This window comes from Oncorhynchus mykiss, chromosome 17 (genome assembly GCF_013265735.2).
Source record: "Oncorhynchus mykiss isolate Arlee chromosome 17, USDA_OmykA_1.1, whole genome shotgun sequence".
In the NCBI taxonomy this organism is placed as follows: Eukaryota; Metazoa; Chordata; class Actinopteri; order Salmoniformes; family Salmonidae; genus Oncorhynchus; species Oncorhynchus mykiss.
The window spans coordinates 93,354,805-93,379,310 of record NC_048581.1 but is presented as its reverse complement, the minus strand read 5'-3'; the positions used below and the strand labels follow the sequence as shown (position 1 = coordinate 93,379,310).

General features: G+C 43.9%; 1 protein-coding gene across 4 annotated transcripts in view; it reads right to left on the bottom strand.

Annotated features, from left to right (window-relative positions):
• stab1 (stabilin 1) overlaps positions 1 to 24,506 on the bottom strand; it is a 148,257-nt gene that overhangs the window by 63,009 nt on the left and 60,742 nt on the right. For all 4 annotated transcript variants that reach the window (XR_005037113.1, XM_036950976.1, XM_036950975.1 and 1 more), the window contains exons 33-39: positions 22,416 to 22,550; positions 9,024 to 9,152; positions 3,983 to 4,036; positions 3,611 to 3,724; positions 2,503 to 2,588; positions 2,205 to 2,314; positions 1,094 to 1,189 (exon numbers count right to left, since the gene is read on the bottom strand). Coding sequence is in view for 3 of the 4 variants with exons in the window: in XM_036950976.1 (XP_036806871.1) it covers positions 1,094 to 1,189; positions 2,205 to 2,314; positions 2,503 to 2,588; positions 3,611 to 3,724; positions 3,983 to 4,036; positions 9,024 to 9,152; positions 22,416 to 22,550 (724 nt within the window). In the remaining variant the exon portion in view is untranslated. The remainder of the gene's footprint in view (positions 1 to 1,093; positions 1,190 to 2,204; positions 2,315 to 2,502; positions 2,589 to 3,610; positions 3,725 to 3,982; positions 4,037 to 9,023; positions 9,153 to 22,415; positions 22,551 to 24,506) is intronic.

Genomic DNA, 24,506 nt, shown 5'->3' with positions numbered 1-24,506 from the left:
CAAGTACAGGCTGAGTGACCACCGATTGGCAATAGAAACCGGCAGACATAAAAAGACATGGCTACCCAAAGAGGAGCGTGTATGTGGTCACTGCATGACAGGGGAGGTAGAGACAGAGATGCACTTTCTCCTTTACTGTGATAAATATTCCTCACAAAGAGATTCATTATTCACAGAAATGACTACATATATTCCAAATTTTTACAAATTGAACCCAGAGGAAAAACTAAGAATACTCATGGGCGAAGGAGCAATGGCTCCTCTTGCAGCCAAATATGTATTTTCCTGCCATAGCCTGAGGGACACTGAATAATAACATCTGCATAGTAAACAGTAACTTACTTATTATTACTATTATTGTTATTACTATAATTATTAATGTTTACTGTAGACTGTTACCATTTTATTGTTATTATTTTTGTATTCAATTTTGTATTATTATTTACTACCATTTTATATTATTATTTGCTATCATTTATAATTTTGTTACAATGTATGTTGTATACATTGTTGCTTTGGCAATATTGACACAATGTTTTTCATGCCAATAAAGCAGCTTGAATTTGAATTTGAATTTGAATTTGAGAGAGAGAGAGAGCAGAATGTTTCTTACTCCAAACGGAACCCTATTCCCTATATAGTGCACTACTTTAGACCAGAGCCCTATGGAACCCTATTCCCTATGTAGTGCACTACTTTATACCGGAGGCCTATGGTAGCATATTTCCTATACAGGGCAATACTTTTGACCAGAGTCCATAGGGAAGAGGGTAACATTTGGGAGTTGGTCCGACAGTACTGTACATACCCTTGGAGAAGTTGACTCCTCTCCCACCCTATGGGCCCTGGTCAAAAGTAGTGCACTATATAGGGAATAGGGTTCCGTAGGGCTCTGGTATAAAGTAGTGCACTATATAGGGAATATGGTTCCATAGGGCTCTGGTCTAAAGTAGTGCACTATATAGGGAATAGGGTTCCATAGGGCTCTGGTCTAAAGTAGTGCACTATATAGGGAATAGGGTTCTATAGGGCTCTGATATAAAGTAGTGCACTACATAGGGAATAGGGTATCATTGGGGACTACAGTACATACCCTTGGAGCAGTTGACTCCTCTCCAGCCTTTGTAGCAGACACACCTCCCGTTTCCTGTCACTCCATCCAGACACTTCCCATGAGCACAGCTGCATTCTGACCAATCAAACACAAGTTGTTGTAACATAGTTAGTATAGTTAGTACAGCTGCACTCTGACCAGTCAAACACAAGTTGTTGTAACATAGTTAGTATAGTTAGTACAGCTGCACTCTGACCAATCAAACACAAGTTGTTGTAACATAGTTAGTATAGTTAGTACAGCTGCACTCTGACCAGTCAAACACAAGTTGTTGTAACATAGTTAGTATAGTTAGTACAGCTGCACTCTGACCAGTCAAACACAAGTTGTTGTAACATAGTTAGTATAGTTAGTACAGCTGCACTCTGACCAGTCAAAGTAAAGAACCTAAACACAAATACGATTCCATCCTCTAAAGTCAGGTGAATATATTGTGGTTGTGTGTGTGTTTTGTATTATCTAAAACATTAAATCAGTCAGTCAGAGTCAGACAGTCAGTCAGCCAGCCGGTTAGTCAGCCAGCCAGCGAGTCGGCCAGCCGGCCAGTCGGCCAGCCAGCGAGTCGGCCTGGCCAGTCAGCCAGCCAATTAGTCAGCCAGCCAGCGAATCGGCCAGCCGGCCAGTCGGCCAGCCAGTCAGTCAGCAAGTCAGCAAGTCAGCCAGTCAGCCATTCAGTCAGCCATTCAGTCAGTAGGTCAAGTCAGTCAGTCAGCCATTCAGTCATCCAGTCAGCCAGTCAGCCAGCTAGTCTGTCAGTCAGCCAGCTAGTCAGTCAGCCAGCCAGCGAGTCAGCCAGTCAGCCATTCAGCCAGCCAGTCAGTCAGTCAGCAAGTCAGCCAGTCAGTCAGTCAGTCAGCCAGTCAGCCAGTCAGTCAGTCAGTCAGCCAGTCAGTTAGTCAGCAAGTCAGCCAGTCAGCCAGTCAGTCAGCCATTCAGCCAGTCAGCCATTCAGCCAGTCAGCCAATCAGTCAGTAGGTCAGTCAGCCAGTCAGTCAGCCATTCAGCCAGACAGTCAGCCAGTCAGCCAGTCAGTCAGCCATTCAGCCAGTCAGCTAGGATCAGGCCTGTATACCGTGTATATATAATATACCTGAGTTGCAGTCCTTGCCGTAGCGTCCCGGTTCGCAGGTCTCACAAGCTGTCCCATGGAAACCCTCCTTACAAAGACACTCCCCAGTCCCAAGGTTCCCATCCTTACACCTGCTCATAGAAACACAATGAACAGAATAAACCTCTGACCATGGCAACATGACTGGGAAACTCATGGGCACATTCAAAATGGCCATCAGATAGTCCACCTATTATGGCCAGTCAGTCAGTCAGCCATTCAGCCTCTTGACATGAGCGGGGATAGGCTGTTCTACTCATTCTAGTTCTGTGGACCGTACCTTCCGTTCCCTGAGCACCAGTTGTCCCGCTCCCCAGGGCATTTAAAACAGTAGTGACCAAAGTATCCCGGGCAGCACGAGTGGTCCTGCAACACAGGAGACAGAGCTTGTCAGAGGGGGCGTCCCCAAGTGGCAGCCTATTCCCTATATAGTGCACTACTTCAGACCAGAGCCCTATGGCACCCTATTCCCTATATAGTGCACTACTTTAGACCAGAGCCCTATGGGACTTTATTCATTCATACATGATAAACTGGTTTTATTATCTCTATTGGCTGTGTTGTTTGTTGTGTATATTACGTTTGTGAGTTGTGGAAAACAATTTCCTCTCGAGGGCAATAAAATTAATCAACCAATAATCCTCCTGTATAATATAACCCAGGAGAATTCTCCTGAATTATGTAACCCAGGAGAATCCTCCTGTATAATATAACCGAGGAGAATCCTCCTGAGTTATGTAACCCAGGAGAATCCTCCTGTATAATACAACCCAGGAGAATCCTCCTGTATAATACCACCCAGGAGAATCCTCCTGTATAATATAACCCAGGAGAATCCTCCTGTATAATACAACCGAGGAGAATCCTCCTGTATAATATAACCCAGGAGAATCCTCCTGTATAATACAACCCAGGATAATCTTCCTGTATAATACAACCCAGGATAATCCTCCTGTATAATATAACCCAGGAGAATCCTCCTGTATAATATAACCCAGGAGAATTCTCCTGTATAATATAACCCAGGAGAATCCTCCTGTATAATACAACCCAGGAGAATCCTCCTGTATAATACAACCCAGGAGAATCCTCCTGTCTAATATAACCCAGGAGAACCCTCCTGTCTAATATAACCCAGGAGAATCCTCCTGTATAATACAACCCAGGAGAATCCTCCTGTATAATATAACCCAGGAGAATTCTCCTGTATAATATAACCCAGGAGAATTCTCCTGTATAATATAACCCAGGAGAATCCTCCTGTATAATATAACCCAGGAGAATCCTCCTGTATAATATAACCAAGGAGAATCCTCCTGGATAATATAACCCAGGAGAATCCTCCTGTATAATACAACCCAGGAGAATCCCCCTTTATAATATCTCACCTGTGTCGTCTTCAAACAGTCAATAATGCAGCCAGCCACGGACTTCCTCCTAGATCCCACCCTCTTCCTGAACTTGCAGTTAGACCTCATGTTCTGAGGGTATTCCCTAATGGTCTACAATGCAGGGCAACATCATTTACAGAAACACAAAGTATTTCCACACTAGAGAATATGGGGGAAATGCACATTTGGAATAATGTTTAAGACCGGTGGTTACAATGCATTCATAATTAAACTAGGTCAAATGATTCTAACGATCTTCATAAGGTCTAAATATATAATAGCAGGAGCAGTGAATAGAAATAAATGAATAAGATAAAAAGAGAGACAGAAAATGTTTGGCGTTGATGTTTTTAATGTGTAGAGTCTTACTGGCTTGTAGTTGAAGTAACATCTGGGTTTCTCATCACAGGCTGTGCACCTCCCCTTGGAGAAAGAACAATTAGACAGAAACACACACAGCTACCCAGGCTCACCCACCCGCCCAGGCACACCCACCCACTCACCCAGACACACCCACCCACTCACCAAGACACACCCACCCCCCCAGACACACCCACCCCCCCAGGCACACCCACCCCCCCCAGGCACACCCACCCCCCCAGACACACCCACCCACGCACACCCCCCCTCCCCCCAGGCACACCCACCCCCCCAGACACACCCACCCCCCCCAGGCACACCCACCCCCCCCCAGGCACACCCACCCCCCAGGCACACCCACCCCCCCCCAGGCACACCCACCCCACCCAGGCACACCCACCCCCCCCAGGCACACCCACCCCCCCAGGCACACCCACCCACTCACCCAGACACACCCACCCACTCACCAAGACACACCCACCCCCCCAGGCACACCCACCCACCCAGGCACACCCACCCCCCCCAGGCACACCCACCCCCCCAGACACACCCACCCACGCACACCCACCCCCCCCAGGCACACCCACCCCCCCAGGCACACCCACCCACCCACGCACACCCACCCACCCAGGCACACACGTAAAGAGAGAACATTCCTCTGTAAGATCACTGATACATTTCTATATGAAATAGTTCACCTACATCAGTACAGCTGAGTTACTAGTTCACCACCCCTCCTGTCTCCGTCCATCAGTACAGCTGAGTTACTAGTTCACCACCCCTCCTGTCTCCGTCCATCAGTACAGCTGAGTTACTAGTTCACCACCCCTCCTGTCTCTGTCCATCAGTACAGCTGAGTTACTAGTTCACCACCCCTCCTGTCTCCGTCCATCAGTACAGCTGAGTTACTAGTTCACCACCCCTCCTGTCTCCGTCCATCAGTACAGCTGAGTTACTAGTTCACCACCCCTCCTGTCTCTGTCCATCAGTACAGCTGAGTTACTAGTTCACCACCCCTCCTGTCTCTGTCCATCAGTACAGCTGAGTTACTAGTTCACCACCCCTCCTGTCTCCGTCCATCAGTACAGCTGAGTTACTAGTTCACCACCCCTCCTGTCTCCGTCCATCAGTACAGCTGAGTTACTAGTTCACCACCCCTCCTGTCTCTGTCCATCAGTACAGCTGAGTTACTAGTTCACCACCCCTCCTGTCTCTGTCCATCAGTACAGCTGAGTTACTAGTTCACCACCCCTCCTGTCTCCGTCCATCAGTACAGCTGAGTTACTAGTTCACCACCCCTCCTGTCTCTGTCCATCAGTACAGCTGAGTTACTAGTTCACCACCCCTCCTGTCTCTGTCCATCAGTACAGCTGAGTTACTAGTTCACCACCCCTCCTGTCTCTGTCCATCAGTACAGCTGAGTTACTAGTTCACCACCCCTCCTGTCTCTGTCCATCAGTACAGCTGAGTTACTAGTTCACCACCCCTCCTGTCTCTGTCCATCAGTACAGCTGAGTTACTAGTTCACCACCCCTCCTGTCTCTGTCCATCAGTACAGCTGAGTTACTAGTTCACCACCTCTCCTGTCTCTGTCCATCAGTACAGCTGAGTTACTAGTTCACCACCCCTCCTGTCTCTGTCCATCAGTACAGCTGAGTTACTAGTTCACCACCCCTCCTGTCTCTGTCCATCAGTACAGCTGAGTTACTAGTTCACCACCCCTCCTGTCTCTGTCCATCAGTACAGCTGAGTTACTAGTTCACCACCGCTCCTGTCTCTGTCCATCAGTACAGCTGAGTTACTAGTTCACCACCCCTCCTGTCTCTGTCCATCAGTACAGCTGAGTTACTAGTTCACCACCCCTCCTGTCTCTGTCCATCAGTACAGCTGAGTTACTAGTTCACCACCCCTCCTGTCTCTGTCCATCAGTACAGCTGAGTTACTAGTTCACCACCCCTCCTGTCTCTGTCCATCAGTACAGCTGAGTTACTAGTTCACCACCCCTCCTGTCTCTGTCCATCAGTACAGCTGAGTTACTAGTTCACCACCCCTCCTGTCTCTGTCCATCAGTACAGCTGAGTTACTAGTTCACCACCCCTCCTGTCTCTGTCCATCAGTACAGCTGAGTTACTAGTTCACCACCCCTCCTGTCTCTGTCCATCAGTACAGCTGAGTTACTAGTTCACCACCCCTCCTGTCTCTGTCCATCAGTACAGCTGAGTTACTAGTTCACCACCCCTCCTGTCTCTGTCCATCAGTACAGCTGAGTTACTAGTTCACCACCCCTCCTGTCTCTGTCCATCAGTACAGCTGAGTTACTAGTTCACCACCCCTCCTGTCTCTGTCCATCAGTACAGCTGAGTTACTAGTTCACCACCCCTCCTGTCTCTGTCCATCAGTACAGCTGAGTTACTAGTTCACCACCCCTCCTGTCTCTGTCCATCAGTACAGCTGAGTTACTAGTTCACCACCCCTCCTGTCTCTGTCCATCAGTACAGCTGAGTTACTAGTTCACCACCCCTCCTGTCTCTGTCCATCAGTACAGCTGAGTTACTAGTTCACCACCCCTCCTGTCTCTGTCCATCAGTACAGCTGAGTTACTAGTTCACCACCCCTCCTGTCTCTGTCCATCAGTACAGCTGAGTTACTAGTTCACCACCCCTCCTGTCTCTGTCCATCAGTACAGCTGAGTTACTAGTTCACCACCCCTCCTGTCTCTGTCCATCAGTACAGCTGAGTTACTAGTTCACCACCCCTCCTGTCTCTGTCCATCAGTACAGCTGAGTTACTAGTTCACCACCCCTCCTGTCTCTGTCCATCAGTACAGCTGAGTTACTAGTTCACCACCCCTCCTGTCTCTGTCCATCAGTACAGCTGAGTTACTAGTTCACCACCCCTCCTGTCTCTGTCCATCAGTACAGCTGAGTTACTAGTTCACCACCCCTCCTGTCTCTGTCCATCAGTACAGCTGAGTTACTAGTTCACCACCCCTCCTGTCTCTGTCCATCAGTACAGCTGAGTTACTAGTTCACCACCGCTCCTGTCTCTGTCCATCAGTACAGCTGAGTTACTAGTTCACCACCCCTCCTGTCTCTGTCCATCAGTACAGCTGAGTTACTAGTTCACCACCCCTCCTGTCTCTGTCCATCAGTACAGCTGAGTTACTAGTTCACCACCCCTCCTGTCTCTGTCCATCAGTACAGCTGAGTTACTAGTTCACCACCCCTCCTGTCTCTGTCCATCAGTACAGCTGAGTTACTAGTTCACCACCCCTCCTGTCTCTGTCCATCAGTACAGCTGAGTTACTAGTTCACCACCCCTCCTGTCTCTGTCCATCAGTACAGCTGAGTTACTAGTTCACCACCGCTCCTGTCTCTGTCCATCAGTACAGCTGAGTTACTAGTTCACCACCCCTCCTGTCTCCGTCCATCAGTACAGCTGAGTTACTAGTTCACCACCCCTCCTGTCTCTGTCCATCAGTACAGCTGAGTTACTAGTTCACCACCGCTCCTGTCTCTGTCCATCAGTACAGCTGAGTTACTAGTTCACCACCCCTCCTGTCTCTGTCCATCAGTACAGCTGAGTTACTAGTTCACCACCCCTCCTGTCTCTGTCCATCAGTACAGCTGAGTTACTAGTTCACCACCCCTCCTGTCTCTGTCCATCAGTACAGCTGAGTTACTAGTTCACCACCGCTCCTGTCTCTGTCCATCAGTACAGCTGAGTTACTAGTTCACCACCCCTCCTGTCTCTGTCCATCAGTACAGCTGAGTTACTAGTTCACCACCGCTCCTGTCTCTGTCCATCAGTACAGCTGAGTTACTAGTTCACCACCCCTCCTGTCTCCGTCCATCAGTACAGCTGAGTTACTAGTTCACCACCCCTCCTGTCTCTGTCCATCAGTACAGCTGAGTTACTAGTTCACCACCCCTCCTGTCTCTGTCCATCAGTACAGCTGAGTTACTAGTTCACCACCGCTCCTGTCTCTGTCCATCAGTACAGCTGAGTTACTAGTTCACCACCGCTCCTGTCTCTGTCCATCAGTACAGCTGAGTTACTAGTTCACCACCCCTCCTGTCTCCGTCCATCAGTACAGCTGAGTTACTAGTTCACCACCCCTCCTGGCTCTGTCCATCAGTACAGCTGAGTTACTAGTTCACCACCCCTCCTGTCTCTGTCCATCAGTACAGCTGAGTTACTAGTTCACCACCGCTCCTGTCTCTGTCCATCAGTACAGCTGAGTTACTAGTTCACCACCGCTCCTGTCTCTGTCCATCAGTACAGCTGAGTTACTAGTTCACCACCCCTCCTGTCTCCGTCCATCAGTACAGCTGAGTTACTAGTTCACCACCCCTCCTGTCTCTGTCCATCAGTACAGCTGAGTTACTAGTTCACCACCGCTCCTGTCTCTGTCCATCAGTACAGCTGAGTTACTAGTTCACCACCCCTCCTGTCTCTGTCCATCAGTACAGCTGAGTTACTAGTTCACCACCGCTCCTGTCTCTGTCCATCAGTACAGCTGAGTTACTAGTTCACCACCCCTCCTGTCTCCGTCCATCAGTACAGCTGAGTTACTAGTTCACCACCCCTCCTGTCTCTGTCCATCAGTACAGCTGAGTTACTAGTTCACCACCGCTCCTGTCTCTGTCCATCAGTACAGCTGAGTTACTAGTTCACCACCCCTCCTGTCTCTGTCCATCAGTACAGCTGAGTTACTAGTTCACCACCCCTCCTGTCTCCGTCCATCAGTACAGCTGAGTTACTAGTTCCCCACCCCTCCTGTCTCCGTCCATCAGTACAGCTGAGTTCACCACCCCTCCTGTCTCTGTCCATCAGTACAGCTGATTTACTAGTTCACCACCCCTCCTGTCTCCGTCCATCAGTACAGCTGAGTTACTAGTTCACCACCCCTCCTGTCTCTGTCCATCAGTACAGCTGAGTTACTAGTTCACCACCCCTCCTGTCTCTGTCCATCAGTACAGCTGAGTTCACCACCCCTCCTGTCTCTGTCCATCAGTACTCTGACAAATACACACGCACACACACTTACTCTGACTCGTAGGATCACGTCTTTAATGCATCGGTTCTTATGGACCTGTAAGACTTGGGGAACGGCCAGGATCACCCCGTGTCTCGTCTCACTGTGGCTCCCATCCAGCAGAACATCATTGGCCAAAGTCTGAAACACATATAGATAACAACCCAAATAAGGACTCTGAAACACATATAGATAACAACCCAAATAAGGGCTCTGAAAGACGTTCAGATAACAACCCAAATAAGGGCTATGAAACAAGTTCAGATAACAACCCAAATAAGGGCTCTGAAACACATTCAGATAACAACCCAAATAAGGGCTCTGAAACACATTCAGATAACAACCCAAATAAGGGCTCTGAAACACGTATAGATAACAACCCAAAAAAAGGCTCTGAAACAAGTATAGATAACAACCTAAAAAAGGGCTCTGAAACACGTTCAGATAACAACCCAAATAAGGGCTCTGAAACTCATTCAGATAACAACCCAAATAAGGGCTCTGAAACACGTATAGATAACAACCCAAATAAGGGCTCTGAAACACGTTCAGATAACAACCCAAATAAGGGCTCTGAAACACGTTCAGATAACAACCCAAATAAAGGCTCTGAAACACGTATAGATAACAACCCAAATAAAGGCTCTGAAACACGTTCAGATAACAACCCAAATAAGGGCTCTGAAACACGTTCAGATAACAACCCAAATAAGGGCTCTGAAACACGTATAGATAACAACCCAAATAAGGGCTCTGAATCACGTATAGATAACAACCCAAATAAGGGCTCTGAAACACGTATAGATAACAACCCAAATAAGGGCTCTGAATCACGTATAGATAACAACCCAAATAAGGGCTCTGAAACACGTATAGATAACAACCCATATAAGGGCTCTGAATCATGTATAGATAACAACCCAAAGAAGGGCTCTGAATCACGTATAGACAACAACCCAAATAAGGGCTCTGAAACACGTATAGATAGCAACCCAAATAAGGGCTCTGAAACACGTATAGATAACAACCCAAATAAGGGCTCTGAAACACATTCAGATAACAACCCAAATAAGGGATCTGAATCAAGTATAGATAACAACCCAAATAAGGGCTCTGAAACACGTATAGATAACAACCCAAATAAGGGCTCTGAATCACGTATAGATAACAACCCAAATAAGGGCTCTTAAACACGTTCAGATAACAACCCAAATAAGGGCTCTGAACAACGTATAGATAACAAGCCAAATAAGGGCTCTGAAACACGTTCAGATAACAACCCAAATAAGGGCTCTGAAACACGTATAGATAACAACCCAAATAAGGGCTCTGAAACACATATAGATAACAACCCAAATAAGGGCTCTGAAACACGTATAGATAGCAACCCAAATAAGGGCTCTGAAACACGTATAGATAACAACCCAAATAAGGGCTCTGAAACACATTCAGATAACAACCCAAATAAGGGCTCTGAATCACGTATAGATAACAACCCAAATAAGGGCTCTGAAACACGTATAGATAACAACCCAAATAAGGGCTCTGAATCACGTATAAATAACAACCCAAATAAGGGCTCTGAAACACGTTCAGATAACAACCCAAATAAGGGCTCTGAACAACGTATAGATAACAACCCAAATAAGGGCTCTGAAACACGTTCAGATAACAACACAAATAAGGGCTCTGAAACACGTATAGATAACAACCCAAATAAGGGCTCTGAAACACGTATAGATAACAACCCAAATAAGGGCTCTGAAACACGTATAGATAACAACCCAAATAAGGGCTCTGAAACACGTATAGATAACAACCCAAGTAAGGGCTCTGAAACACATTCAGATAACAACCCAAATAAGGGCTCTGAAACAGGTATAGATAACAACCCAAATAAGGGCTCTGAAACGCATATAGATAACAACCCAAATAAGGGCTCTGTAACACGTATAGATAACAACCCAAATAAGGGCTCTGAAACACATATAGATAACAACCCAAATAAGGGCTCTGAAACACGTATAGATAACAACCTAAATAAGGGCTCTGAAACACGTATAGATAAAAACCCAAATAAGGGTTCTGAAACACGTATAGATAACAACCCAAATAAGGGCTCTGAAACACATTCAGATAACAACCCAAATAAGGGCTCTGAAACACGTATAGATAACAACCCAAATAAGGGTTCTGAAACACGTTCAGATAACAACCCAAATAAGGGCTCTGAAACACGTATAGATAACAACCCAAATAAGGGCTCTGAAACACATATAGATAACAACCCAAATAAGGACTCTGAAACACATATAGATAACAACCCAAATAAGGGCTCTGAAACACGTATAGATAACAACCCAAATAAGAGCTCTGAAACACGTATAGATAACAACCCAAATAAGGGCTCTGAAACACATATAGATAACAACCCAAATAAGGGATCTGAGACACATTCAGATAACAACCCAAATAAGGTCTCTGAAACACGTATAGATAACAACCCAAATAAGGGCTCTGAAACACATATAGATAACAACCCAAATAAGGGATCTGAGACACATTCAGATAACAACCCAAATAAGGGCTCTGAAACACGTATAGATAACAACCCAAATAAGGGCTGCAAAAATCCCTGGAACTTTCCCAAAATTCTAAACTGTTCCAGAAAAATTACAGATCTACCCGCTGATTCCCGCCTGATTACGGGAATCCTCCAAACAGGATTTCGGACAACCTGGAGCTCTGGTCAAAGTAGTTCCCCATAACCTTTAGTGGAAGGAGTCCCGGGGGAGAACAACTGCCCCTTTTCAATGAATCAATATTGCGTCAAATTGATCTCTAATGTCGAACATTTGCGAGATGGTGCTGTCGTGTAAAATTAAACATAATCGAGCAAGCAAACACTGAGTCGAGAGCGCAGAGGATGGGTCCCACAAACACACAGGCCAGTTGAGAGAGCTGACCGTAGTCGAGCGTGCAGAGGAGGGGTGCAAATTAAAGTTGATTTGCAAGTGTGACCAAATGACCTGAACACCATAGCCGCACGCAAAATATTAATTGGAGAGCAGAGATTATTTTATTTTGCAGAGATACTACATGTCAAGGCTCAGAAGTTACTGCGCTTTCACAAATACACAGCATGACCAAAATGGATTTCTCATTTCACACCAAAAAATCTTGCTCTCACAAACTGCAATTTTTTACTATTATTTTATTACAGGTGAAAATTCTAGCCAATGAACATTGTTTGTAACATTTTACTGAAACGCAATTCGTCAGGTTTCTGGAGCTGACGATGGCCGACAATAAAAATGTAAGCTCTGCAGTAAGCTCTTTTCAGTGGAGAACCTAACCAACCAACTCATTTCAATATTGAAATTGAAGTAGGTAGTTATTTGGTCTTCTGTTATTAAAGCAGGCTATTGACTAGGCAAGCTAGGTTAACGTCAGCGAGCAGTAAGCTAGGAAGCTAGCTAGTTAGCTAGCTAACATGTAACCACATTTAAAAATGACCAGTAATATCTTTGGTTTATCCAAGAGCATTGTAGCTAGTTAGCTAAATAAGTGAATGAGGAGTTAGTAGAGAAGTAGGACGTGTGGGGTGGCAGGTAGCCTAGCGGTTAGAGCATTGGGCCAGCCTAGCGGTTAGAGCATTTGGCCAGCCTAGCGGTTAGAGCATTGGGCCAGCCTAGCGGTTAGAGCATTGGGCCAGCCTAGCGGTTAGAGCATTGGGCCAGCCTAGCGGTTAGAGCATTGGGCCAGCCTAGCGGTTAGAGCATTGGAACAGCCTAGCGGTTAGAGCATTGGGCCAGCCTATCTGTTAGAGCATTGGGCCAGCCTAGCGGTTAGAGCGTTGGGCCAGCCTAGAAGTTATAGCGTTGGGCCAGCCTGGTGGTTAGAGCATTGGGCCAGCCTAGCGGTTAGAGCGTTGGGCCAGCCTGGTGGTTAGAGCATTGGGCCAGCCTGGCGGTTAGAGCATTGGGCCAGCCTAGCGGTAGAGCATTGGGCCAGCCTCGTGGTTAGAGTATTCGGACAACCTAGCGGTTAGAGCATTGGGCCAGCCTAGCGGTTAGATCATTGGGCCAGCCTAGTGGTTAGAGCATTGTGCCAGCCTAGAGGTTAGAGCATTAGGCCAGCCTCGCGTTTAGAGCATTCGGCCAACCTAGCGGTTAGTAACCAAAAGGTCGCTGGTTCAAATACCCGAGCCGGCCTTGAGTAAGGCACTTCATCCTAATTTGCTCCTGTGGTGCGGTACTATTATGGCTGATCCTGTAAAAAAAACACACATTACACTGAACGTATCATTTTTAATTGGAAGACGAGAAGGGTGTGATTGCATCCCGAAATTCGGGGATGTTCCTGCATGTGAGCGTTCCTGCATCTGCACGAACCCCTACACTGTATATAGTTCTAGCATTGGTCCATTTTTAAGTTAGTACTCCGGTACATCCGCTGGATGGCGGTGGCGACAGTGTCCTTCACAGTGTTCTTCACAGTGTCCTTCACAGTGTACTTCACACTGTCCTTCACACTGTCCTTCACAGTGTACTTCACACTGTCCTTCACACTGTCCTTCACAGTGTCCTTCAAACTGTTCTTCACAGTGTCCTTCAAACTGTTCTTCACAGTGTCCTTCAAACTGTTCTTCACAGTGTCCTTCACAGTGTTCTTCACAGTGTACTTCACACTGTCCTTCACACTGTCCTTCACAGTGTCCTTCAAACTGTCCTTCAGTGTCCTTCACACTGTTCTTCGCCCACTTGGATGAATGTAAAAACCTAGCAAGCTCCTGATTGATTGACCATACCATGACTTACCGTTCCCATAAATCCTATATCTGTTTTGACTTCATCCTGACTAACCGTTCCCATAAATCCTATATCTGTTTTGACTTCATCATGACTAACCGTTCCCATAAATCCTATATCTGTTTTGACTTCATCATGACTAACCGTTCCCATAAATCTTATATCTGTTTTGACTTCATCATGACTAACCGTTCCCATAAATCCTATATCTGTTTTGACTTCATCATGACTAACCGTTCCCATAAATCCTATATCTGTTTTGACTTCATCATGACTAACCGTTCCCATAAATCCTATATCTGTTTTGACTTCATCATGACTAACCGTTCCCATAAATCCTATATCTTTTTTGACTTCATCATGACTAACCGTTCCCATAAATCTTATATCTGTTTTGACTTCATCATGACTAACCGTTCCCATAAATCCTATATCTGTTTTGACTTCATCATGACTAACCGTTCCCATAAATCCTATATCTGTTTTGACTTCATCATGACTAACCGTTCCCATAAATCCTATATCTGTTTTGACTTCATCCTGACTAACCGTTCCCATAAATCCTATATCTGTTTTGACTTCATCATGACTAACCGTTCCCATAAATCCTATATCTGTTTTGACTTCATCATGACTAACCGTTCCCATAAATCCTATATCTGTTTTGACTTCATCATGACTAACCGTTCCCATAAATCCTATATCTGTTTTGACTTCATCATGACTAACCGTTCCCATAAATCCTATATCTGTTTTGACTTCATCATGACTAACCGTTCCCATAAATCCTATATCTGTTTTGACTTCATCATGACTAACCGTTCCCATAAATCCTATATCTTTTTTGACTTCATCATGACTAACCGTTCCCATAAATCCTATATCTGTTTTGACTTCATCATGACTAACCGTTCCCATAAATCCTATATCTGTTTTGACTTCATCATGACTAACCGTTCCCATAAATCCTATATCTGTTTTGACTTCATCATGACTAACCGTTCCCATAAATCCTATATCTGTTTTGACTTCATCATGACTAACTGTTCCCATAAATCCTATATCTTTTTTGACATCATCATGACTAACCGTTCCCATAAATCTTATATCTTTTTTGACTTCATCATGACTAACCGTTCCCATAACTCCTATATCTTTTTTGACTTCATCATGACTAACCGTTCCCATAAATCCTATATCTGTTTTGACTTCATCCTGACTAACCGTTCCCATAAATCCTATATCTTTTTTGACATCATCATGACTAACCGTTCCCATAAATCTTATATCTTTTTTGACTTCATCATGACTAACCGTTCCCATAACTCCTATATCTTTTTTGACTTCATCATGACTAACCGTTCCCATAAATCCTATATCTGTTTTGACTTCATCCTGACTAACCGTTCCCATAAATCCTATATCTTTTTTGAATTCATCATGACTAACCGTTCCCATAAATCCTATATCTGTTTTGACTTCATCCTGACTAACCGTTCCCATAAATCCTATATCTTTTTTGACTTCATCATGACTAACCGTTCCCATAAATCCTATATCTTTTTTGACTTCATCATGACTAATCGTTCCCATAAATCCTATATCTGTTTTGACGTCATCATGACTAACCGTTCCCATAAATCCTATATCTGTTTTGACTTCATCATGACTAACCGTTCCCATAAATCCTATATCTTTTTTGACTTCATCATGACTAATCGTTCCCATTAATCCTATATCTGTTTTGACGTCATCATGACTAACCGTTCCCATAAATCCTATATCTGTTTTGACTTCATCATGACTAACCGTTCCCATAAATCCTATATCTGTTTTGACTTCATCATGACTAACCGTTCCCATAAATCCTATATCTGTTTTGACTTCATCATGACTAACCATTTTCATTAATCCTATATCTGTTTTGACTTCATCATGACTAACCGTTCCCATAAATCCTATATCTGTTTTGACTTCATCATGACTAACCGTTCCCATAAATCCTATATCTTTTTTGACTTCATCATGACTAACCGTTCCCATAAATCTTATATCTGTTTTGACTTCATCATGACTAACCGTTCCCATAAATCCTATATCTTTTTTGACTTCATCATGACTAACCGTTCCCATAAATCCTAGATCTGTTTTGACTTCATCCTGACTAACCGTTCCCATAAATCCTATATCTTTTTTGACTTCATCATGACTAACCGTTCCCATAAATCCTATATCTGTTTTGACTTCATCATGACTAACCGTTCCCATAAATCCTACATCTGTTTTGACTTCATCATGACTAACCGTTCCCATAAATCCTATATCTTTTTTGACTTCATAATGACTAACCATTCCCATAAATCCTATATCTGTTTTGACTTCATCATGACTAACCGTTCCCATAAATCCTATATCTGTTTTGACTTTCTCCTGACTAAACCTTCCCATAAGTACGATATTTGGCTAGTGTTTTTTTCTTCTACTAGCTGCACACAAGACCCTGTTTTTACCTCTCAGGCTGATAAACATGCCCCTTTCAATTTACTCAGAGTCAAAAACTGATCTAATCCATGGTCCTCTCCTGTACTCTCAGACCTCCTCTTGATAAGAAATCAAGCCTGGGCCAAGGCTAGACCAACTGTCTCGTTAGCTGATTGGAAGCTATTCTGAAATAAGTGCACTGCGTCGGTTAAACAGACAAAATCAAACTACTTCCTTAGAGCTATGACAGACTCTGTTAAACAGGCCAAATCAAACTACTTCCTTAGAGCTATGACAGACTCTGTTTACAGGTCAAATCAAACTCACCATTGGGCCCTGAGGTCTATTACTTGTGATGGTTCTAGAACTCACCATTGGGCCCTGAGGTTTATTACTGTTGATGGTTCTAGAACTCACCATTGGGCCCTTATGTTTATTACTGGTGATGGTTCTAGAACTCACCATTGGGCCCTTAGGTTTATTACTGGTGATGGTTCTAGAACTCACCATTGGGCCCTAAGGTTTATTACTGGTGATGGTTCTAGAACTCACCATTGGGCCCTGAGGTTTATTACTGGTGATGGTTACAGAACTCACCATTGGGCCCTGAGGTCTATTACTGGTGATGGTTACAGAACTCACCATTGGGCCCTTAGGTTGATTACTGGTGATGGTTCTAGAACTCACCATTTGGCCCTGATGTTTATTACTGGTGATGGTTCTAGAACTCACCATTGTGCCCTTAGGTTTATTACTGGTGATGGTTACAGAACTCACCATTGGGCCCTTAGGTTGATTACTGGTGATGGTTCTAGAACTCACCATTGGGCCCTGAGGTCTATTACTGGTGATGGTTACAGAACTCACCATTGGGCCCTGAGGTTTATTACTGGTGATGGTTCTAGAACTCACCATTGGGCCCTGAGGTTTATTACTGGTGATGGTTCTAGAACTCACCATTGGGCCCTGAAGTTTATTACTGGTGATGGTTCTAGAACTCACCATTGTGCCCTTAGGTTTATTACTGGTGATGGTTACAGAACTCACCATTGTGTTTTGTATCAAAAAGTGGGTTGGGACTTTTTATATGTGTTAATCTACAAAGCACTCATGCTGCAATCACACACTATTGTGGTAGACCAGCATGACTGGGAGTGAGTGGTGAAGGAGAATATGTTGAAAATAGCATAAAAAAAGAGAAACCCTGGAATGAGCAGGTGTGTCCAAACTTTTGACTGGTACTGTATCTGTATCACAACATTGTAGGATAATTGTGAAGACATCAAAACTATGAAATAACACTCATGGAATCATGTAGTAACCAAAAAAAGTGTTAAACACTTTATTTGAGATTCTTCTAAGTAGCAACCATTTGCCTTGATGACAGCTTTGCACACTCTTGGAATTCTCTCAACCAGCTTCATGAGGTAGTCACCTGGAATGCATTTCAATTAACAGGTGTGCCTTGTCAAAAGTTGATTTGTGGAATTTCTTTCCCTATCGCGTTTGAGCCTATCAATTGTGTTGGGAGGTAGGGGTGGTATACAGAAGATAGCCCTATTTGGTAAAATACCAAGTCCATATTATGACAAGAACAGCTCAAATAAGCAAAGAGAAACAACAGTCCATTATTACCTTAAAAGACATGAAGGTCAGTCAACTCGAGAAATGTATTCAAGTGTATTTGGGAAAACCATCAAGAGCAATGTTAAAACTGTCTCTCATGAGGACCGCCACAGGAATGGGACCCACCAGAGTTAACTCTGCTGCAGAGGATAAGTTAATTTGAGTTACCAGCCTCAGAAATCGGCAATTAACTGCACCTCAGAAATTGCAGCCCAAATAAATGCTTCACAGAGTTCAAGTAACAGACACATCTCAACATCAACTGTTCAGAGGAGACTGTGTGAATCAGGCCTTCAAAGTCAATTTGCTGCAAAGAAACCACTACTAAAGGACACCAATAAGAATAGACTTGCTTGGGCCAAGAAACACGAGCAATGGACATTAGACCGGTGGAAATCTGTCCTTTGGTCTGATGAGTCCAAATTGCATATTTTTGGTTCCAACCGCTGTGTCTTTGTGAGACGCAGAGTAGGTGAACGGATGATCTCCGCATGTGTGGTTCCCACCATGAAGCATGGAGGAGGAGGTGTGATGGTGTGGGGGTGCTTTGCTGTCTGTGATTTATTTAGAATTCAAGGCACACTTAACCAGCATGGCTGCCACAGCATTCTGCAGCGATAGGCCATCCCATCTGGTTTGTGCTTAGTGAGACTATCATTTTTTTTTAAACATGACAATGACCCAAACACACCTCCAGACTGTAAGAGCCATTTGACCAAGAAGGAGAGTGATGGAGTGCTGCATCAGAGAATAGATCACTTGACCTTAACCCAATTGAGGTGGTTTGGGATGAGTTGGACTGCAGAGAAAAAGCAGCAAACAAGTGCTCAGCATATGTGGGAACTCCTTTAAGAATGTTGGAAAAGCATTCCAGGTGACTACCCCATGAAGCTGGTTGAGAGAATGCCAAAAGTGTGCAAAGCTGTCATGAAGGCAAAGGCTGGCTCCTTAAAAAAAATATAAAAAAATATAAAATATATTTAGATTATTCAACACTTTTTTTGGTTACTACACGATTACATATGTGTAATTTCATAGTATTGATGTCTTCACTAGTGCAAACCCACAGTTTCATCAGCTGTCCAGGTGGCTGGTCGCGGATGTGGAGATCCTGGGCTGGCGTCGTTTCATCTGCTGTTGCCAAATTCTCTAAAATGGCAGTTTATGGTAGAGAAATGAACATTCATGACCACAACACCACTGACCACAGCTACTGACTACTGCTAAACACAACTACTAACCACAATTACTGACAACAACTACATAACTACTAAACACAACCACACAACTTCTGACTGCACAACTACTGACACACATCTAACTACTGACCATAACCACACAACTACTGACCACAACCACACAACTACTGACAACACATCTAACTACTGACCATAACCACACAACTACTGACCATAACCACACAACTACTGACAACACATCTAACTACTGACCATAACCACACAACTACTGACCACAACCACACAACTACTGACAACACATCTAACTACTGACCACAACCACACAACTACTGACAACACATCTAACTACTGACCACAACCACACAACTACTGACAACACATCTAACTACTGACCATAACCACACAACTTCTGACCACACAACTACTGACAACACATCTAACTACTGACCACAACCACACAACTACTAACAACACATCTAACTACTGACCACAACCACACAACTACTGACAACACATCTAACTTCTGACCACAACCACACAACTACTGACAACACATCTAACTACTGACCATAACCACACAACAACTGACAACACATCTACTGACCACTACCACACAACTACTGACCACAACCACACAACTTCTGACCACAACCACACAACTACTGACAACACATCTAACTACTGACCATAACCACACAACTACTGACAACACATCTAACTACTGACCATGACCACACAACTACTGACAACACATCTAACTACTGACCACAACCACACAACTACTGACAACACATCTAACTACTGACCACAACCACACAACTTCTGACCACAACCACACAACTACTGACAACACATCTAACTACTGACCATAACCACACAACTACTGACAACACATCTAACTACTGACCACAACCACACAACTACTGACAACACATCTAACTACTGACCACAACCACACAACTACTGACAACACATCTAACTACTGACCACAACCACACAACTACTGACAACACATCTAACTACTGACCATAACCACACAACTACTGACCACAACTACTGACCACAACCACACAACTACTGACCACAACTACTGACCACAACCACACAACTACTGACCACAACTACTGACCACAACCACACAACTACTGACCACAACTACTGACCACAACCACACAACTTCTGAAGACAAACACAACCACACTACTTCTGACCACACAACTACTGACCGAAACTACTGAACCACAACTACTGACATCATAAAAACTACTATTTCATATGTTCAAAATGTGACTAATTTCAGGAAACTTACGCTACTTCACAGGAGCGCCATTTGAACGTGAACTTTTTTTAAGCAAAATGCATTTTTTGGGCAGAAATGCCTTTTGGAACATGTGAACTTTCATGTGCCTAACCTTTTAGGGATAGGGGACAGCATTTTCACTTTGGATGAATTGTGTGGCCATAGTGAACTGACTCCTACTCTGTCTCAGATGCTAATATATGCATATTATTACTACTATTGGATAGAAAACACTCTGAAGTTTCTAAAACTGTTTGAATTATGTCTGTGAGTATAACAGAACTCATAGGGGAGGCAAACTTCCAAACAGGAAGTGGAAATTCTGGGGCTGGTTGATTTTCAACTCATCGCCTATTCACATCCCAGTAAGATATGGATCTGTTCGCACTTCCTACGCCTTCCACTAGATGTCAACAGTCAGCAGAACGTGGAATGAAGCCTCTAGTGTGATATGGGACCGGATGGGAGGGGAATGGTATGTGGTCTGGCAGAATGCCAGTTCCTGGTTGCGCACATTAGTCTTGTTATCGCCTTGCGTTCCATTACTCTGTACACAAAAATGAATGCTCCGGTTGGAACGTTATTGGATATATATGATAACAACATCCTGAAGATTGATTCTCTACTTAGTTTGACCAGTTTATTCAACCTGGAATATAACTTTTTGAAGTTTTCGTCCGAGTTCGCCTGGACCAGCGCCAGCTTTTGGACATGTGAGCTAAACGTGCTAGCAAAAGTAGCTAATTTGACACTAGTAATGGACATTATCGAACAAAACAACGATTTATTGCGGAACTAGGATTCCTTGCATTGCATTCTGATTAAAGATCAACAAAGGTAAGGGAATATTTATGATGTAATTTCGTATTTCTGTTGATTCCAACATGGCGGAGAAATGTTGTGTACCTCTGAGCGCCCTCTCAGATTATTGCATGGTATGCTTTTTTCGTAAAGTAAAAAAAAAAAATCTGACACAGCGGTTGCATTAAGAGCCAGTGTATCTTTAATTATATGTAAAACATGTATCTTTCGTCAAAGTTTATGATGAGTATTTCTGTTATATGACGTGGCTCTCTGTAATTACTCCTGATATTTTGGAGGCATTTCTGAACAATGTCCTATGAGTGTCATCTGATGAAGATTATCAAAGGTTAGTGATTCATTTTATCTCTAATTCTGCTTTTGTGACTTTATCTTTGGCTGGGAAAAATGGCTGTGTGTTTTATTGGATTTGGTGGTGATCTAACATAAATATATGTTGTGTTTTCGCTGTAAAACATTTAAGAAATCGGACACGGTGGGTAGATCAACAAGATGTTTATCTTTCATTTGGTGTATTGGACTTGTTAATGTGTGAAAGTTAAATATTTCTAAAAAATATTTTGGAATTTCCCGCGCTGCCTTTTCAGCGAATGTTGGGGGGTGAGGTTCCGTTAGCGGAACGTGTGTCCGAGACAGGTTGTTAAATAGCAAACTTGTATGCCATCTGTAAATACGAATACAATTGTTAAATTACAAGTCTAGTTGGTTAAGCCATGGAAACAGACAGCTCTATCTCTAGAAATGCCTTTGGTCTTCACAGAGTTAGATAAATCAGCTTTTAGTATTTTTGCACCTTACTTGTGGAATAATCTCCAAAACGGTCCAAAATGTGATGTTTTCGTGCCTCTAGGGTAATTCAGATGGTTGATTGACGACCGTTTTACTGAAGGACGCATTTGTTTTCTTATCTTGTAATTGTGTATCTCTGCTTTTAATATTGTATTGCTTTGTATATTTTTGTAATTACAGGGCTCATCTGCAAAAGAGACCTTGGTCTCAGCATGATTCCCTGTCAAAATAAAGATTCAATAAAAACATTAAACAATAAGATTTAATTGGGACACAGAGGGAGTGTTTCTCAAAATGCAACCAATCAATCAAATCAATGAACTAATAAATCAATCGAACAAACAAACAAACAACTGCCAAATAGTGAATAGCGTACCTCATTGTTCTTGCCCAGGTGGAACATGATCTGGTAGGCCCTCCCAAGTAATGTGTCCTTCACCATCCCATCCCTCAGATGATCCGGGAACAGCTGTTCATTAAGGATGATGTGGTATTTAAATACTTCTTCACCCTGTTGACAAGTAACAATATAGTTATTATGGTATGAGGGCCCGATTCCGATTTAGGAAATTACACACTTTCCTAAGCACTTCTCAGTAGTTGGTATTCAGACTTACTTTATGAAGGTGTGTAATGGTCGTGATTCCCTTGCGCGCTCTGAATAAATGTCATTCAACCACTGAAAACCCTCCCACTTACTGGCCAACAGATTTTCATGTGGAGTTTTCATTCAATAGGGTTTTCAGTATATTTATCTTAAGCCATCCCTTTATGCACCCTTTATCTTTTAGTTAGAATTTTGTTGAAAGCCTCACTAGAATATATCTAGAGAATATTAAGGATAATTTAAAGAAAGCCATCTAAATATATTAATTTGAAGGTGCAGTGAGATACCCGATGGTTGGGTGATAGTTCTCGGGCAATCATCTTGAAAAAACATATACCTACCAGCTATGTAGAGTTAGTCTGGCTCAGGTAATCACTACCTACCAGGTATGTAGAGGTGGTCTGGCTCAGATAATCTCTACCTACCAGTTGTGTAGAGTTGGTCTGGCTCAGGTAATCTCTACCTACCAGTTGTGTAGAGTTGGTCTGGCTCAGGTCATCTCTACCTATCAGCTATGTAGAGTTGGTCTGGCTCAGGTAATCTCTACCTACCAGGTATGTAGAGTTAGTTTGCCTCAGGTAATTTCTACCTACCAGTTGTGAAGAGTTGGTCTGGCTCAGTTAGTTTGGCTCAGGTAATTTCTACCTACCAGTTGTGTAGAGTTGGTCTGGCTCAGGTAATCTCTACCTACCAGGTATGTAGAGTTGGTCTGGTTTAGCTAATCTCTACCTACCAGTTGTGTAGAGTTGGTCTGGCTCAGGTAATCTCTACCTACCAGGTATGTAGAGTTGGTCTGTCTCAGGTAATCTCTACCTACCAGGTATGTAGAGTTGGTCTGTCTCAGGTAATCTCTACCTACCAGTTGTGTAGAGTTGGTCTGGCTCAGGTAATCTCTACCTACCAGTTGTGTAGAGTTGGTCTGGCTCAGGTAATCTCTACCTACCAGGTATGTAGAGTTAGTCTGGCTCAGGTAATCTCTACCTACCAGTTGTGAAGAGTTGGTCTGGCTCAGGTAATCTCTACCTACCAAGTATGTAGAGTTGGTCTGTCTCAGGTAATCTCTACCTACCAGTTGTGTAGAGTTGGTCTGGCTCAGGTAATCTCTACCTACCAGGTAAGTAGAGTTAGTCTGGCTCAGGTAATCTCTACCTACCAGTTGTGAAGAGTTGGTCTGGCTCAGGTAATCTCTACCTACCAGGTATGTAGAGTTGGTCTGGCTCAGGTAATCTCTACCTACCAGTTGTGTAGAGTTGGTCTGGCTCAGGTAATCTCTACCTACCAGTTGTGTAGAGTTGGTCTGGCTCAGGTAATCTCTACCTACCAGTTGTGTAGAGTTGGTCTGGCTCAGGTAATCTCTACCTACCAGTTGTGTAGAGTTGGTCTGGCTCAGGTAATCTCTACCTACCAGGTATGTAGAGTTGGTCTGGCTCAGGTAATCTCTACCTACCAGTTGTGTAGAGTTGGTCTGGCTCAGGTAATCTCTACCTACCAGGTATGTAGAGTTGGTCTGGCTCAGGTAATCTCTACCTACCAGTTGTGAAGAGTTGTTCTGGCTCAGGTAATCTCTACCTACCAGTTGTGTAGAGTTGGTCTGGCTCAGGTAATCTCTACCTACCAGTTGTGTAGAGTTGGTCTGGCTCAGGTAATCTCTACCTACCAGTTGTGTAGAGTTGGTCTGGCTCAGGTAATCTCTACCTACCAGTTGTGAAGAGTTGGTCTGGCTCAGGTAATCTCTACCTACCAGTTGTGTAGAGTTGGTCTGGCTCAGGTAATCTCTACCTACCAGGTATGTAGAGTTAGTCTGGCTCAAGTAATCTCTACCTACCAGTTGTGAAGAGTTGGTCTGGCTCAGGTAATCTC